An 11,999-nucleotide genomic window follows, 5' to 3' on the forward strand; every position below is an offset into this window, starting at 1 on the left:
CTTACTGTAATGATGGAACAGATGCTTACTACAGTTTTATGAGCAATAAGACACAGGGTACTAACCTCTAAAGTAGACTTATCCTCTGAGACACTGAACTAATTGCACGATGAATCTGTGCTAGATGGAAGAAAAGTTGACAGGAACAGCAGCATGTGTCTTGACTCCTCTCCCTGCTTCACAACACTCCCCTGCAACATATTTTCAAAAGTAAGCATGTACTGGACTTTCCAAAAAGTTACTCAGGTGCTATGCTAGGCTATTTTTTAATTCTCATTTTCTGTTCTTCCATCTATGAGAAAAGGAGACCAGTGATGCATTCTAGAAACTTTATTACACACTTTAAAAATGCCTTAAAATGAGCAGCAAAATACTTGACAAAGAAGTAAATTAGTGGTATTGAGCCCCAGCATCCATAAGTGCACAAACCAGACCAGGAAAAGCAAGTTTCACTGGCTACCACCATATTTTTGAGAAGCAACATTTCCACTAGTTTTCTTCGGAAGGAGCTGAGAAGGGATATTCGGCATAACCCCGCCTTGAGGAATGGTCACACAGGCAAAGAGCTTGTTCAGCTCATCATCATTCCTCACAGCCAGCTGAATGTGCCTGGGCAGGATCCTTGTCTTCTTGTTTTCATGAGCAGCATTCCCGGCCAGCTCCAGGACCTCTGCTGTCACGTACTCCATCACTGCAGCCAGGTAGATGGCAGCGCCAGAGCCAATCCTGCCAGCGTAGTTCCCTCTCCGCAGGAGCCTATAGACACGGCCCACAGGGAACTGCAGACCTGCCCTGGCTGATTTGCTCTTATTGGATGCACTTCTAGGGCTGCCAGCCACTGCTTGTTTCTTTCCACGTCCAGACATTCTGACAGGCAAGGACACACAGAGGGCTGGAGGTCTTCAAAGCACTTGGGTGCTACAGCTAATGGACAGCAAGAGGAGGCAACAGCAAGGTCAGTTCTGCTCTTCCACATCTAAGGGAAAGCTCATTCTTTTCTTGAGGAAAGAGCTCACCACACACCACAGTTCATCAACAGCAGAGCTAAAATTTTAACAGTTACTGCCCTTTTCCAGCCTGACTTTTAGAAGAAGGATCTCATTGCAAAACCCGTCAAGGGTTATTGAAGTTAGATATGAAAGGCTCAAAAGGAGAGAGGCTTTCCCCTGCTACTTGGAATGTATTGAGGATTGAGATACGGTGGGTCTTCTTCAGCAAGACTTTTTTTAAACACCACAACTGTTACCTCAAAGCTAACTTGAGGCCTGTCTCTTCTTTCAAGAGCAGTCTGCAATATAACTTCTATTATCAAGTTACAACTTCCCTCCATTTCAAATCTAAAAATGGAAAAATTTTTGCAGCCTACAGCTTGTTATACCCAAAATACTCCAGGACATTTTCATACACAGCTTTAAATAATTCCCTAAGCTGTATTCTCTGGCTTCTATGAGAATACTACTGGAAGTCTTCTGTACCAGGAAAAGGATAAATTGATTTGGACAACACAATGCAGACTGAAGAATAGAAATTATGATCTCATGATGAAGGAAATCCAGCCCAGCTAGAATACTCTTATAACTGGAGTAGCAAAACTACTCATTTAAATAACATTTCTAGTCTATCAGTAAACAGGACAGTTAACTTCCAGCACAGCTGTTGACAACATACAAAAACACCCATCACTACATTAATATTTAGGGTTTTTACTGAAAGATTTAACTATTTTAAAAAAATCAGAATAAGCTTTGAAAAGAAGGTGGAAAAACAGTAAAACTTAAAACAACCCCCAGCTCCTAATAAAATCCAAGCAAACTAAGCCCTTATAACTCCTTATCCCTATTACCAGACAATACTTTTCCCAAATTATTCACAGTACACTCATGCTGTGTAATAGAGGCAGCTAACTTACAAAATAACACAGGCACATAACCCCAAATCTTCTACAATACATTATAAATGAAAAGTACATCACATTACCTTCAAAAATGCTTTTTTTTTTTCCCTAGTCTGTGCCTTACTGCAACCTACACCCAAGCACAAACAAGTCACATAACAACTCTACTATGGGCCCAAAACCTTTTTATTAGTAACTTTTTCTCCTCACCAGTGGGTCACCTGGGTAATTAATGAGTCATTTACACATGTGCTTCATCTTCCCTCACCTAATCCCTGATTTGGGGCAAAATGAAGAAATGCATTACAGCTGCTCAGAAGCAAGTTGGCTGTGGAGAGGGGGAAGAAGGCAGGCTGTCTGCAGGGGCTGAGCCATAGCTCCATTTCAGCCTCACTATGGCACTGCCAGTTCTCACCTACTCTGCCTGGAGTATTTCTGACTGCATGCTGTGTGTAAAAGCAATCCTCTTCTTCCTGCTGAAACTTGATAGAAATACATAGGGAAAACGGGCTTTGTAAATATATTTTTATTTGGGTGGGAGAGGGAAACTGCGTTTTGCTTTTGATGTGTTCTGGGTAGAGTCATGCTTGGTTCACAATGTGTCTGAGCCCCACCAAGTGATGTGATGGGGCTGCTCCTAAGATTTAGGCTTCTGCCCCCTCTTCTGGTAACTCTGTCCCAGATGGGCCTCAGGGTTTACTGTGGCTCTGGTGCTGAAGGTTCTTGGTTAGTTCCTCTTTGTTCACCTGGGCAAAAATCTCACCTCAGGCAAAGGAATATTTTTGAGCAGCCTTTAAAGAATGAGTGCTCACTTCTTGCTCATGCTCTTTCTGTGTTTGTTCTCTGGCACTCAAAGCAGTTTCCAACCAGCAGCATACAAGAGCTGTGGGTGTGAATGATATTGCAGCCACAGAAAATGATTACCAGAGGGTACTCCCAGAAGCCCAGGCTCTGGCAAAATACTCAGACAACAAAACTGTCATGAACAGTTCAGCCTTTGGTTCTGCCTGCCAGACACCTGCTGTGGGTAAGAGCCTCACAGCACCTGCATTTGTGGCGTTCACCCACTTTTCCTACAAGGATGAGCATTTAGTCTGAGCTGAGTGAGGCTAAGTTTCCTGCCACCTGAGGGCATTGAACAACCAGTATGGGGCACCCTCTGCATGTCCAAATGCCATGAGGACTGATGTCCTCTCAAAGCACAGCTATCATTTCTCCTAATTCAGAGGCAGAAAAGGTGGCTGTGCTTTCCCTTCAGTAACCTGGATTTAGCACAGGGAAAATGGCCAGCCCACTTCACACTAACTGGCTGCTAATGGGATGCCCAAAACCTTCTAACACGTGGAAGTGGGGCTTCTAAATTTTCATTTCAGGCCCTTGCTAGAGTTGAGACAGTCCTTCCTCCACATGCCAAACACACTCTTAAGGCCGGCTGGCAGGCTCTTTAGGGTTCTTTTATGGGGACTGAGATCTGGGTAAGCATGCTGTCCATTGGGCTAGAACATAAAAGGAGGGGAAGGGAAGCAGGAATAGGTCTCTTCCCTCTGCTATGTGTCTTTGAAAAGCAAGCTGAAAAGATCTGCTCAGTTCTTTGAAAGGGCAGGCCTAGGTGCCAGTTTGGAATGGGGTGTGATCCCAAGCAGATTAGGGTCACCACATCTCACACACTTTTCAGTGTTTTCTGAGTGATACTTTAACACGGACTCAAAACTGAAATAAAAGTAACTATCAAGAGACAAATTTCTGGTAATTTCAGTTGGCTATCATCCAATCATAAGAATACTACAAGTACACCTGATTATGCCTAATAAGAATAGATAATATAGGTTTGATTGCTTATTTTATTTTATTATTTTATTTTTTAACAGATCAGAGAAAGGGAATAAGTAGATAAACCAGTAGGGAAACAAAGCAGGGTATGAAATCCAAACAGATAAAAAAGGCTCAGTGAAGTGGAAACAGAAGTTACGGGGAATCACAGAAAAAGACTGGGAGGGACCACAGTGAGTCAGTCACCTGTCCAACCTCCCTGCTCAAGCACGGCTATTCCATGTCAGCCTGGATGGGGCTTGGAGCAACTTGGTTTACTGGCAGGTGTCCCTGCCCACGGCAGGAGGATTTTCGATCTTCAGGGTGCCTTCAAAGCGCTCCGTGACGCCTCCTCACGGCCCAGACCGGCCCGAGGCCTCCCTCGGCCGGGACTATCCTTATTAGGCGCTGCGGGAAGCGGCGGCGCCGGGCCCGCCCGCCGGGAGCGCCGCCTCCTCCGGCCGCGCCGCGCACGCCGGGACCGGCCTCGCCCGGCCTTGCCCAGCACCGCTGCCCGGGCCCGGCCCGGCCCCGCCGGCACCATGCAGGTGAGCAGCCGCGGTGCCCCCGTGTCCCCGCTCCGGCCTGTGCGGGCGGTGCTGCGGGGCCAGCGCGGCAGGGCCAGGGGCCGCACCCCGGCTGGGCCCCGCCGACAGCCACGGGCCGCCCTCCCCGGCCGAGGGCCCGGGGCAGCCGGGGTGGGGGCGGCCCGGGTTCCTGCCGCTCGCCCGGGGCAGAGGTGGCTGTCACGGGGCGGTGTTGTTCGGCAGCTCCATGGCTGGGTTTGTGGCAGTTTGTTGCTTTTTTTGCAGCTGCGGTACTTACTTCACTACCGTAGTGAGTGGGTCGGTGTATCAGGCGCTGCGTCAGTGTGATAGTAAATGCGGGGTCGAGGGAAAGGTGACCGCGGTCAGAGACGGGAGGAAAAAAAAGCCTGGTGTTGTGTTTGCTGAGCTACATTGTTCTTTTTCTTTATTTTCTTCTGTTTCTTCTCCCCTTCTGCCCCCTCCCCCTCCCTTCCTGTGCCCCATAGCCCATAAGTAGGGGCTTAGTCGGGGAGGAGAGATGGTTGTATGGCTGTGAACAGACCTGGTGGTGTAAGGTGTGCTGATATGAGCTATAGCAAAGCAGTAGGTGTGTTCAGTTTCTAAACTGGACCTAGGCCAAGACAACAAGGGAGCACAAGCAAGCTATGGGTGCTTATCACTGAGATTTCTTGTATTTAAAAAAATAAAATTGCCTGCTAAGTAGGAAAATCTCATAGTCAGCCACTGTCCTTTTCAATAATACGTAGAGATGTATTGGCCTTGTTTTGCAGGATTATTGCAATTATTTTACAGTAAAATCTCAGGAATAGTCTAGCTATAGATTTGGATCTGAATCCTTAGCAGTGGCTGACAGAAATGGCTTGCTTTTCTCTAGGCACTTACAGAGTCACTCTGACTTGAATCTAAATAAGGAGACTTCCCATGTACTGAGTGCTAGGTCTGTAAGGTTTGTGCCTGTGTGTGTCTTGTCACTACTGCTTTCTGATGCAGTGACCATTGATTTGGTGGCCTGTCCTGCTGAGGGTCTGTAAGGAAGCCCTCTGGCTAGCATGCTTCTCTGTCACTCAGCTAATACCCTCTCCTTTTGTTGCTCTTTGTGAGAGATGCAGAAGTGGTTATAATGCTTCAGACTTTGGTACCCAGCCAAAACCTCCTGTATGTGCTGTGAGTGGGATGGAATAAAACACAGTCTTCAGGGTACTGCAGGTCTGCGGCTGGAGAGAAGCCTCGGCATCAGGAGGATTTGCACTGTGGCTGTCTGGCACCATCCATCCAGTTACCAGTTTAGTAAATGTGTTAAATTCTACAAGTGGTAAAATTCACCTTGAAGAAATACCATCCATTTGTTGTTCTGTTCTAGGATCCAAATAAAGACACGGAGTGGAATGACATTCTGCGTAAGAAAGGAATCCTTCCTCCAAAGGAAAATGTGGAGGAACAGGAACGGGCAAAGGAAGAGGAGCAGTTTGCCATCCTTCAGAAATCTCTGGGTGAGTGACCAGCCAACTCAGGCAGCAGCAGAAGAAGCCTTGGAATGGCTCCTGGAGGAAGTTTTCTCAAAGAAATTACCGGCAGCAATGTTTATATGCCGTACAACCAAAGTGATTTCAACTTCTGTGGGGGGGAAAAAACAAGTCCTGAGTCCTAAGTTATTCTTGAAGAAAATACCTTATAATCAAGTGATTTTAGTTATATTCCTACTATTGTTAGGAATAAGCATACTTCAGCCAGGGTGTAATTAGTAGGATGGCATGATAGTAAATACTGAATGGGACCATTTTGACCACCACAGTTGTAAACAGGTCTGACCTTACAGAAGATTTCCATGTGGAAACATGAGGACATGGGGCACTATTCAGGAATACTCTGCATTATTTGACTTTAGTCCTTAAATTATTTATTTTAGTCTTTAAACAGGCACAGATATTTGTGCTTAATAATGTTTGTGACACTTATTGACTGTTTTATGTGATGCTGTTGGGGGACTCTGAGTAGGAGTTAGTGATATCTAGATTTGAAAATTGATCTTGAAAGTTAGGTGGTGGGAGTTTGGGAGGGTCCTCCTTTTGAGGGTCCTCATTTTCCTTTTTAAACACAGGCCTCTAAACCAAAACATTTCCAAGGACTTCCATTACCTCAGATAAATTTAATTCTTTTTTTTAAAGCTTTGTGCCCCACAGGGCTGTAATGTGTCATTTTCCAGGTTTATAAGTATAGCAAAACTTCATCTGTGCAGGGTGATCAGCTGTTAATGGTATCAAACAAATACATTCCTAAGCACATGGATTCTTCCAGCACAGGAAAGCTTTGTTCTTCGTGTCAGCTCTGTATTTTTTATGGAAGTAAACGATTGAAAACTGAAACAGGAGTGCAAAGGGAATCAGCCAGGTGAACGTGCATGTCTGTGCTGCGGCTGCGAAGCTTGAAAGCTTGTGCAGGTAGTTGGGTGCTAGTCTAGGCAGCCTTCAGCTCAGAGGCCTTTTCCATCATATTCTTTCCATCTGTATGTCTAAGGCACATAACACTTCCTAACAATCCAGTAAGAATAATAATAACAGGTTGAGAAAGCTGGGGCTGCTTATCCTGGAGAGGAGAAGCCTTGGGGGAGAACTTTAGCCCCCACTTCCAGTGCCAAGGATACTGAAAAAAGAGCTGGGGAGGGACTTTTTAGAATCATAGAATAGAACCATAGAATATCTTGAGTTGGAAGGGACCCACAAGGATCACTGAAGTCCCAACTCCTAAGGGCAGTTCCAACTTTGAGACCATGTAGTGGTAGATAGGACAAGGGGAAATGACTTTAAGGTGAAGGACAGTAGGCTTAGATTAGATATTAAGAAGAAATTCTTTGAGGGTTGTGAAGCACTGGAACAGGTTGCCCAGAGAAATTCTGGATGTCCCATAGCTGGAAGTGTTCAAGGCCAGGTTTCATGGGCCTTTGAGCAGCCTGGTTTAGTGGAAGGTGTCCCTCTTGGCAGAAAGGGTTGGAACTGGATGATTTTTAAGGTCCCTTTCAACCAAGCCATTCTGTTATTCTAAGATAATATTTTTTAAAAAATCCACTGCATACTTCCTATTAATCTGTCTTTAGAGTAAATAAATTCTGTCGGACTGATGAAAGTTAATGAGTGTTAATCCTGGAATGAGGTTTTTGCTGATTTAATGTTTCTTCTATTCTAGTGAAAACTTATGAGGACATGACTCTGGAAGAGCTAGAAGAGAATGAAGATGAATTTAATGAGGAAGATGAGAGAGCTATTGAAATGTACAGGTCAGAGCAGCTTGCAGAATTTGGCTTTAATGATAATTGGAGGGTCTTTCTTTTATATGCTTTTAGATATTGTGGAAGAGAAAGGATGTTTTTAGGATGATGGAAGAAGGGGGTTGTGTTTCTGGTCTCTTGTGGAGCTTCTAAGTGTCTTTAAAAGGATAACAGCTTTTGAATTCAGTATCCTTTATCTACGGCCTAGCTTTGCAGAGATAATATGCACCTGCTGAGTGTATGGCTGGGGGTCCTGAGAGCTTTGAAAATCACCTCCAGGAGTTCCTAATTTTTGTCTCAATGAGATTAAGGTGCTGCAGATTTGCATAATTAGTGTTGGTTTCTGTCGATCTCATAATGTCTCTCATGGCTTTTGCCATTTAGTTTGATCGTGTATTATCTGGAGAAGTAAGGTCTAGTGAGGCCAGAAATGAGGGAAAAAAGCATTTCATGAAACACAGATTTACTTCTTGCATGTGGCTTTAGCCTATGATGCAAATACAAGAGCATGTATGGTGTAATTTTGCTTTTATTGCTCTGGGGTTAGAAGAAGTTTGTAATTTTATCTTTGAAGTCTAGGCTTCAACCAGCTCCTTCAAGTTATGTTCTGTCAAAAAAATGCATCTATTCACAAGATGTCTTTTTCATTCCTGGCTATTTAGGCAGCAAAGGTTAGCAGAAATGAAGGCAGCTCAAATGAAGAATAAATTCGGGGAAGTCTTGGAGATTTCGGGAAAAGATTATGTTCAAGAGGTTACAAAAGCTGGAAAAGGTATATGGGTAGTCTTACACCTCTACAAACAAGGGTAAGATTTTTTTTTTTTAAACCATTAAACCTTGCACTGTCAATAGCTGAAAGTGCAAGGTAAATGTATAGTTATTGTGGAACTAAGGACTGGTTTTGGAGTTCTAAGAAATAAAAACAAATGAGTAATTTTAAACTGTTGAGTCCAGATTGCTGAACTTCATTCTAGAATGATGTTACCATGAGGTGGCTTTTTTATACATATCTACAACACAGCAAGATGTGTACCATACAGCTTCCATAGAGGTACCTGCTGCCACTGAAATATCCAAGCTTTGGAAATTATTCTGGCTCAAATGCAAGGGGCTTTGAATAGGAAGGATCAATGTGTATTTAGCTTGGTTTCTAGTGATATACAAATGGAGTGAGCCAGGTTTGCAGTCCTGTCACCATGATAGAAAACCTTGTCAAAAACGTCTGTTAGCATTGCTAGATTTTTTTTTTGGAAAGGTTATGAATACTTGCTGTTGTTCTTTGTCTCTAATTGCATATAGGTGTTGATCATCGTTTGCATACCTTCTTCCAGGAGCAGCTTTGCTTTTATGCTTGCTCATGCAGCTTCTAAGTATCCTAAATTCATTAACCAGTTTCCCTGAATAAAAAGGGGGTAGAGGGGAAGGATGCATTATTAATATATTAAGACAAAAAAGCCACCACACACCAAAATCTCCAGTGGAGCTGATCTCCTTTGAATGCTGGAATACAGAAGTTGCTTCTGGTACTTTTGTCTTTGCAGAAAGTCATCAATGTGATATTTCTGACCTTTCTTCTGGAGCTGTTTACTTTTTAAATTGTCTCTTATTTTCTCCTTTTGTGTGTCTGTTGCTGTTCTTCTCAGAATTCCACTCTGTGCCTTAATAAATCAACATATGAGTGGGCTTGCAAAGAAGTTCAGAGATGTGAAATTCATCAAAGCTATCTCTACCACCTGCATTCCCAACTACCCTGATAAGAACCTGCCCACGATATTTGTGTACCTGGAGGGAGACATCAAAGCTCAGTTCATTGGGCCTTTGGTGTTCGGTGGCATGAACCTGACAAGGGATGGTGAGTGTCTGCATCTCTGCTCTTCCCAAGGAAAAGCAAAACTGCATTGCTGGGAAGGAGAGAAATGAGGCTTAGGAAGGGAAGGGAGGTACTGAAAATGATACTAGATTTTTTTTCCCCCCCCTATGGCTCAACCACATGCTGTTATGTAAAAGTAGTGATAGGCCAACTTGTAGGTATTTGTCTTGTGTGTGCAAGTATTTATGCCCTGTATTGGGTAAAACAAATTTTGCTGGATATATTAAAGGGTAAACAGTACCCATGTATGTTCTTAGGGTGTCTTGGACATGAACAACTGCCCTTGCCAGCAGTGATATGATAATATCTGCACTTATCTACTGGATTGTAGGGCTCCTTGTTTCATTTTCAAGATGATGGCATATATTTGTCTGCTGTCCCTGACTAAGTTAGCTTAATTCAGTAATCACAGAAAGCTGTGTACTGACATTTCTGCACTTTTCTTTTATGTCTTCCTTCTCCCCTAAGCACATCTGCCTTCCACTAAAGATTAAAGAAAGTGTGAGGTTGTGTTCATTATTCTGTAATATCTGAAAGAAATTAGATTTGATGATAGAATTATCAGCAGCAGTAGGAGAATGGTTTCAATTGAATGTGTTGTATTGACTTTCTACCGCTTCTGGGAAGCAATCCAGTCCAATTTGGTCCTACTGCTGGTGGTGAAGTGTCTCTTTACTGTCTAAAGGAGCTAATATTTAGTGTGTGATGTAGAGACAAAGGGGTGAATTCTATTTACAAGGTACATCTGTGGAAAATACCTATAATTCAGATTATATATTATAGATATTATTTCATTGTAAATGAATATATTATAGATATTATTTCATTGTAAATGAAATTTCCACAATTTACTATAAAATAATATCTATAATATATAATCTGAATTATAGGTACTTTATATCATTCAGATAGAAATAAATGAAATACCTATAATCTGAATTATAGGTATTTTATATCATTCAGATTATACATTATATATATTATTTCATTGTAAATGAAATTTCCACAATTTTTTGCCCTTTCTTAAATTTTTTCCCTGCCTCTTCTGATTGTGATGAGCTCAGTATATGATGGGAACAACTGTAATGTATGAGCAGTATTCCTTCCCTGGCAATAGATGTGCAAACTTGTCTTCTGCCCTTACGTGGCTAGAAGGAGGTAGAATTCACTTTCACTGGGAGAGTTGCCTCTAAAGCTGGTGCTCTGCATCCATCACCTCTTTTGCACTCCTGGTTGCAAGGTGAGAAGGGTGGCACTGGGGATGTCACTGGTGGGTACAGAGTACCCTGACCTTTGTGCCCTGGGCTGAGACCTGTCCCAGCACTAGGGACTGGGAAAGGAGGGGATTGGCTGGAGCTGGTGTGGTAAACGGGGCAGGAGCTTGGATCTGGGTATGGAGGAAGAAGAGGAGAAGGACCCTGGTGTGGTGGGGTGGTGGTAGGATGATGAGGGAACTCACCTGGGTGTCTTTTCTTCAGTTTGCTCCCCTGCATTAATGACTCTTGTTTTGCACTGCACAGAATTGGAGTGGAAGATTTCTGAGTCGGGTGCCATCAAGACAGACCTCGAAGAGAACCCCAGGAAGCAGATCCAGGACCAGCTCATGTCCTCAATCAGGGCATGTGTCCCAGCCAGAGGGGAGAGTGACTCAGAGGATGACTAATTCCTGCATCTGCAGCTAGATTGATGCAGTGCACTGGCAGCCAGTGCTCCCACCTCAAGCACTGGAGACACTCCTCAAGGCCTTGCTGAGCCCCAGAAGGGTAGCCTTTCAAGGCATTCATTCTAGAAACCTCTAGAAACTAAAAACATTTCTGTTTTTTAAAAATTGCAGCTTCACTTAAGATGCTGAAAGACATTTTGTATAGTGAAACCTGAGTAAATCTTACTCAAAAGTTTTAAAATACAGATGTGAGTAGAAACAGGTCTCTTGTTATTATTTTCATAGTAAACTGCTACTTCTTAAAAGATTTGAAATATGAAGTGGTCATAAGTGCACTGTTTTTAACAAGCTAAAGTTGTACAAATCAAATCTAAATAGCTGTCTTAAATAATTGCTTATGGCACTTAAATGGACCATCTCTCAGCCCACTGTGCTCTGACAGCCTGGACTTCACAGAGAGCTGGGGGGGTGGTACCCATGATGCAGGTGCTTCTGAAGGTGGTATGTGGTCCTCTGCAGAGATGTGCTGGCACCAGAGGGACAACATGGGGCTGCAAGCTGGGATTCCAGGCATCTTGAGGATGGCCAGCCTCTCCTGGGACCTGCTGACTCCCAAACTCCACTTCTGAGTTAGCAGCACTATTTTGCCTTTCACAAGGGCTGAAATTCCTGCACCATCTTGCCTGTTAATTGCAGAATAAAATTCAAGATGGTGGTGCTCAAGTGTGAAACTGCTGATTTCTTCAACCATATCAGAAGTCAGGTGTTCTACAGTAGTGCCATTGCCAAATGGGAGGGAGGATGATGTTTGAGGAACTGACATCTTGCTATAATAAAGACTTCAATTTCCCCAATACAGTAATAATAACTGAAGCCTTAGAAGAGCATAAACTTAAATACCACCTTGATTATAGATCTGCTGCCATTTGGAGCTGTTTGATTACTTTGGGTTG

General features: G+C 43.4%; 2 protein-coding genes across 2 annotated transcripts; one reads left to right on the top strand and one right to left on the bottom strand.

The window, feature by feature from the left end:
• Positions 1-449: 449 nt before the first annotated feature.
• On the bottom strand, positions 450-866 carry LOC136571412 (histone H2A-like). Its single transcript, XM_066571788.1, has one exon. The coding sequence runs from the start codon at positions 864-866 to the stop codon at positions 450-452; it is 417 nt and encodes a 138-aa protein (XP_066427885.1).
• A 3,290-nt stretch (positions 867-4,156) lies between these two features.
• Positions 4,157-11,305, top strand: PDCL3 (phosducin like 3). Its single transcript, XM_066571583.1, has 6 exons — positions 4,157-4,251; positions 5,612-5,741; positions 7,432-7,522; positions 8,176-8,319; positions 9,157-9,365; positions 10,904-11,305. The coding sequence occupies exons 1-6, from the start codon at positions 4,246-4,248 to the stop codon at positions 11,044-11,046; spliced, it is 723 nt and encodes a 240-aa protein (XP_066427680.1). The 5' UTR covers positions 4,157-4,245; the 3' UTR covers positions 11,047-11,305.
• The last annotated feature ends 694 nt before the right edge of the window (positions 11,306-11,999 follow it).

The sequence above is a fragment of the Molothrus aeneus genome, chromosome 2 (genome assembly GCF_037042795.1).
Source record: "Molothrus aeneus isolate 106 chromosome 2, BPBGC_Maene_1.0, whole genome shotgun sequence".
Classification (NCBI taxonomy): domain Eukaryota; kingdom Metazoa; phylum Chordata; class Aves; order Passeriformes; family Icteridae; genus Molothrus; species Molothrus aeneus.

What these genes read in the sequence shown, in the direction of transcription:
- LOC136571412 (XM_066571788.1), bottom strand. Translation starts at nt 866, where the DNA reads ATGTCTGGACGTGGAAAGAAACAAGCAGTGGCTGGCAGCCCTAGAAGT.
- PDCL3 (XM_066571583.1), top strand. An exon ending in AGAGCTATTGAAATGTACAG is followed by an intron (nt 7,523 to 8,175) that starts GTCAGAGCAGCT and finishes CTGGCTATTTAG; the next exon opens with GCAGCAAAGGTTAGCAGAAA. An exon ending in CATGAACCTGACAAGGGATG is followed by an intron (nt 9,366 to 10,903) that starts GTGAGTGTCTGC and finishes TGCACTGCACAG; the next exon opens with AATTGGAGTGGAAGATTTCT.